The sequence below is a fragment of the Oryza sativa genome, chromosome 5 (assembly GCF_034140825.1).
Source record: "Oryza sativa Japonica Group chromosome 5, ASM3414082v1".
NCBI classification, from domain to species: domain Eukaryota; kingdom Viridiplantae; phylum Streptophyta; class Magnoliopsida; order Poales; family Poaceae; genus Oryza; species Oryza sativa.
The window spans coordinates 19,366,085-19,369,277 of NC_089039.1; the positions used below are offsets into that span (position 1 = coordinate 19,366,085).

General features: G+C 42.5%; 1 protein-coding gene across 1 annotated transcript; it reads right to left on the bottom strand.

Moving 5' to 3' along the window:
- Positions 1 to 333: 333 nt before the first annotated feature.
- Positions 334 to 1,360, bottom strand: LOC112939061 (two-component response regulator ARR11). Its single transcript, XM_026025755.1, has 4 exons — positions 1,210 to 1,360; positions 862 to 1,068; positions 464 to 721; positions 334 to 350 (listed from the first exon to the last, which is right to left on the bottom strand). Exons 1-4 carry the CDS (start codon positions 1,358 to 1,360, stop codon positions 334 to 336), a joined length of 633 nt encoding a protein of 210 aa, XP_025881540.1.
- Between the last annotated feature and the right edge of the window lie 1,833 nt (positions 1,361 to 3,193).

Below are 3,193 nucleotides of genomic sequence, written 5' to 3' on the forward strand. Positions count from 1 at the left end.
TTTTTGGAAGAGCTTAGGGTATATATATACTTTAGGTGTTGCAGTTCTCCCTCCTAATTAATTAAATGCAATATTGTAGGTATATCTTGATGCTCTTCATTTGATCGATGGCATCCCCAGCTAGGTGGATAGCTACCTATAATAATAAAAAAGGATAAAGCGTGCTACCGATAGTAGAAGTGATCGATATCTTGACAACGTACGTCAATCAGAAACTAAAGCATGTAAGTATCATGATGATAAGAGAGTATATTTAACGTGCATTTGCAACTTAAACATGCATCAGAAATAATAGTATATATCAGCAACTTAGGCACACTAATTAACTAACAATTAATAATCAGCATTTTCTGAAGAAAATAAATTAATACAACTTATTTTCAAATTTCAGATGAGAGAGAGAGAGAGAGAGAGAGAGAGAGAGAGAGAGAGAGAGAGAGAGAGAGAGAGAGAGAGCTCTTACTATCAACTCCGAGCTGAAGGACGACGCTGACAAACCTCTCGTGCAGCTCCTTAGGCCACCTAAACCTCTTCTTGATCTCCCCCTTGCTGCTGTTTCCTGCAGCTGCAGCGCGACGACCACCGCTGCGCAGCTTCCTCCTGTACACATGCTGCCATATGTTCTTCAGTTCCTCGTGCCGCAGGGGCTTCACCAGGTAGTCGCACGCGCCGCTGTTGACACACTTCAACACCGTCCTCTTGTCGTCGTCCGCAGAGAACACTACAAGAAATATAATTTTGGGCACATATATGTATATGGACAAAATTAATTAAGATAGGAAAAGTTTCAGTTTTAAGTACGGCTTGGATGAAAGTAACGGCAATGGCCGGCTAGCTAGCTAGCTATCTCGACCAACTTACCGACGACTGGTAGATCCATGTCGGTGCCGGCGTACTGGAGGAGGTTGAAGCCGTCTATCCCAGCCGGCGCGTGCACCTCGGTGAGGACCATGTCGTAGCTCCAAGGGTTCTCGTGAAGCTCCTCCACAGCATCTCGCGCCGCCGTCTTGGGCGTCACTTCATCCACACGCCAAACGTACGTAATCTCAAAATTTGTTACAGTCAGACCTGTACATGTGCTCACACATATATTGGTGAAAACAAAGTCGAAAAAGATCATCCCGGCCGGCAGATTTATGTGTTCGTGGCTTCTGAATCTGAATCAAGAACGGGATAGAGACTGGGGATTGGGTGAGACAGATCACTGACCTTTATAACCGCAGTTAAGCAGCAGTTTGGTGATTATCTTGAGGTAGGTGGTGCTCTCATCGATGAGGAGTACCCTCATGCCCACCGGACTGAACTCTTCATCGGCGAGCTTGGATTTGTTGCTACTGGCGACACTACAAGATCCGGCCATTGTGAACCAGAACTTTTTTGTGTGTGTGTGAGAGAGGGGGGCCTGTGTTCTTATAACAAAGATAGAAATCAAATCTTACAATTAAGAGGGATTTAATGGTGCAGATATGATATAGCACATTAATTATTCCCTGCAAATGGCAAAGGCAAGCAGTTCACATGTATATGAGTGTTCTCTACACTTATCTCAACCAAGCGTACGAGTCAGTGTGCGGGCATATGACGCATGTCGTGTGGGCTTTGTGTGAGGTCAGTCCGGGCATATGACGCATGGCGCATGTGATCTCTGTGTGAGGCACGTGGCATGGCATATGGCACCAACACTAGACGTATGGATGTGCGCTAAGAGGGAGTGAGTTCCTGGGTATTTGCCTATATAAATATGTGGTTATGTGGGTAAATTGAACCGACGACGACCTTGGGTCCTTTGAGCAGGATAGGGGGGCGGGGTTTACATCCCGGCCCATTAGGATATGACCTATGTGGCCTATGAGAGCTATGTGAGCATGTTTAGTACCATCTAGTCTAGCAAGTTAGGAACCAACTTATAAGGGTTTGTCTCTCCAACCATATCACTCTCGGGTTAGCACTTTTACACAAAGCAAGGATGAAATTGTAAGTGGGTCTACCCGTTGAATGGGCTGGGCTGTGCGGTTCTGGAGGGTGGACTGTTACATTGAAGCCCCACAAAGCACATATAAATAACACAAAGTACATTTGAGGGTGGACTGTTACTTTTTAGGATGTTAATTTGTGCTAAGTATCCCAATATAAGTAACACAAAGCACATATAAATAAGTAATGAGATCGTTAGTGCAATGAAAATTTAATATGTACCGGGTTATTGGCATGGTTTCTGAAAAGACCAAGTTATTGTCAGACGAGGGTTAATTACATTTTGCAGGGTTTACGATACGAAGTATCTGCACTAGTCATCCATTTTTTTGCTTTGTTGATCGATCGATGCAGCTCTCGCATGGTACACGCGTCTCTCGATGGGTCAATCAACGAGCAGTGGATACATCTCTCGCGGTAGCCGAACATGTATGACGAGAGGCTGCAACGGCAGAGAAACTATATCAGCTAAGCGATAATATTTGAATGATCATCAGTTGAATAATATATGAAATTAAAACGACCATTCAGACGGTGTTTTCAAATGCTATCGGCGCCATTCATTGATTTTTTTTTGAAAAACTGACAAGAGCTAGCTTGCATGACGTGAGCTAGCTTGAGGACACATGGGAGCTGTTGCTAATCTCTAGCTGGCCTTCGTTTGGTTGCTGGCATATTGGTGCTTAATCACATGTATGAACCCACAAGTTTTCTTGTTGCATGAACAGCTGCTTTCAACATCAATCACCACATTGTATATATGTAGATTTAAAATTCGACTGGGCTGCTGCTTGTGAATACCCTGATGAGGTGAGGCATCTGAATGATTAGGAGGTTTTGGCTTGCACATTCCTATGAGAATTACTCCCTCCACCCTATAATATACTCCATAAAAGAGATTAATGTTATTTTTATTAAAAAAAGGAAATATCAAAATGACATGTGATGGAACGGAAGATGGTATGCGAGAAAATAAAATAGTATAAAAGATGTCAGTTGAGGGAATAAAGTAGTATAAAAGTGAGTAGGGTAGGGAATAAAAAAACAAGTAGTATAAAAGTGAGTAGGGTAGGAAATAAAAAAACTAGCTAGTACAAAAATTAGAAGGTGACGAATAAAATATTGTCTCGGACAAATTTGAAGGATACAATCCCTTATATTATGAGATGGAGGGAGTAGATATGTAGGAATGTTAAATAGTTGAAATATTTGGAAAAAC

Bases quoted from the DNA above. Each gene is read 5' to 3' on its own strand.
- LOC112939061 (XM_026025755.1), bottom strand. From the start codon at position 1,360: ATGGCCGGATCTTGTAGTGTCGCCAGTAGCAACAAATCCAAGCTCGCC. The intron at 1,069-1,209 runs GTCAGTGATCTG...GCACATGTACAG, and splicing joins GCTTAACTGCGGTTATAAAG to GTCTGACTGTAACAAATTTT. The intron at 722-861 runs GTAAGTTGGTCG...TATTTCTTGTAG, and splicing joins CATGGATCTACCAGTCGTCG to TGTTCTCTGCGGACGACGAC.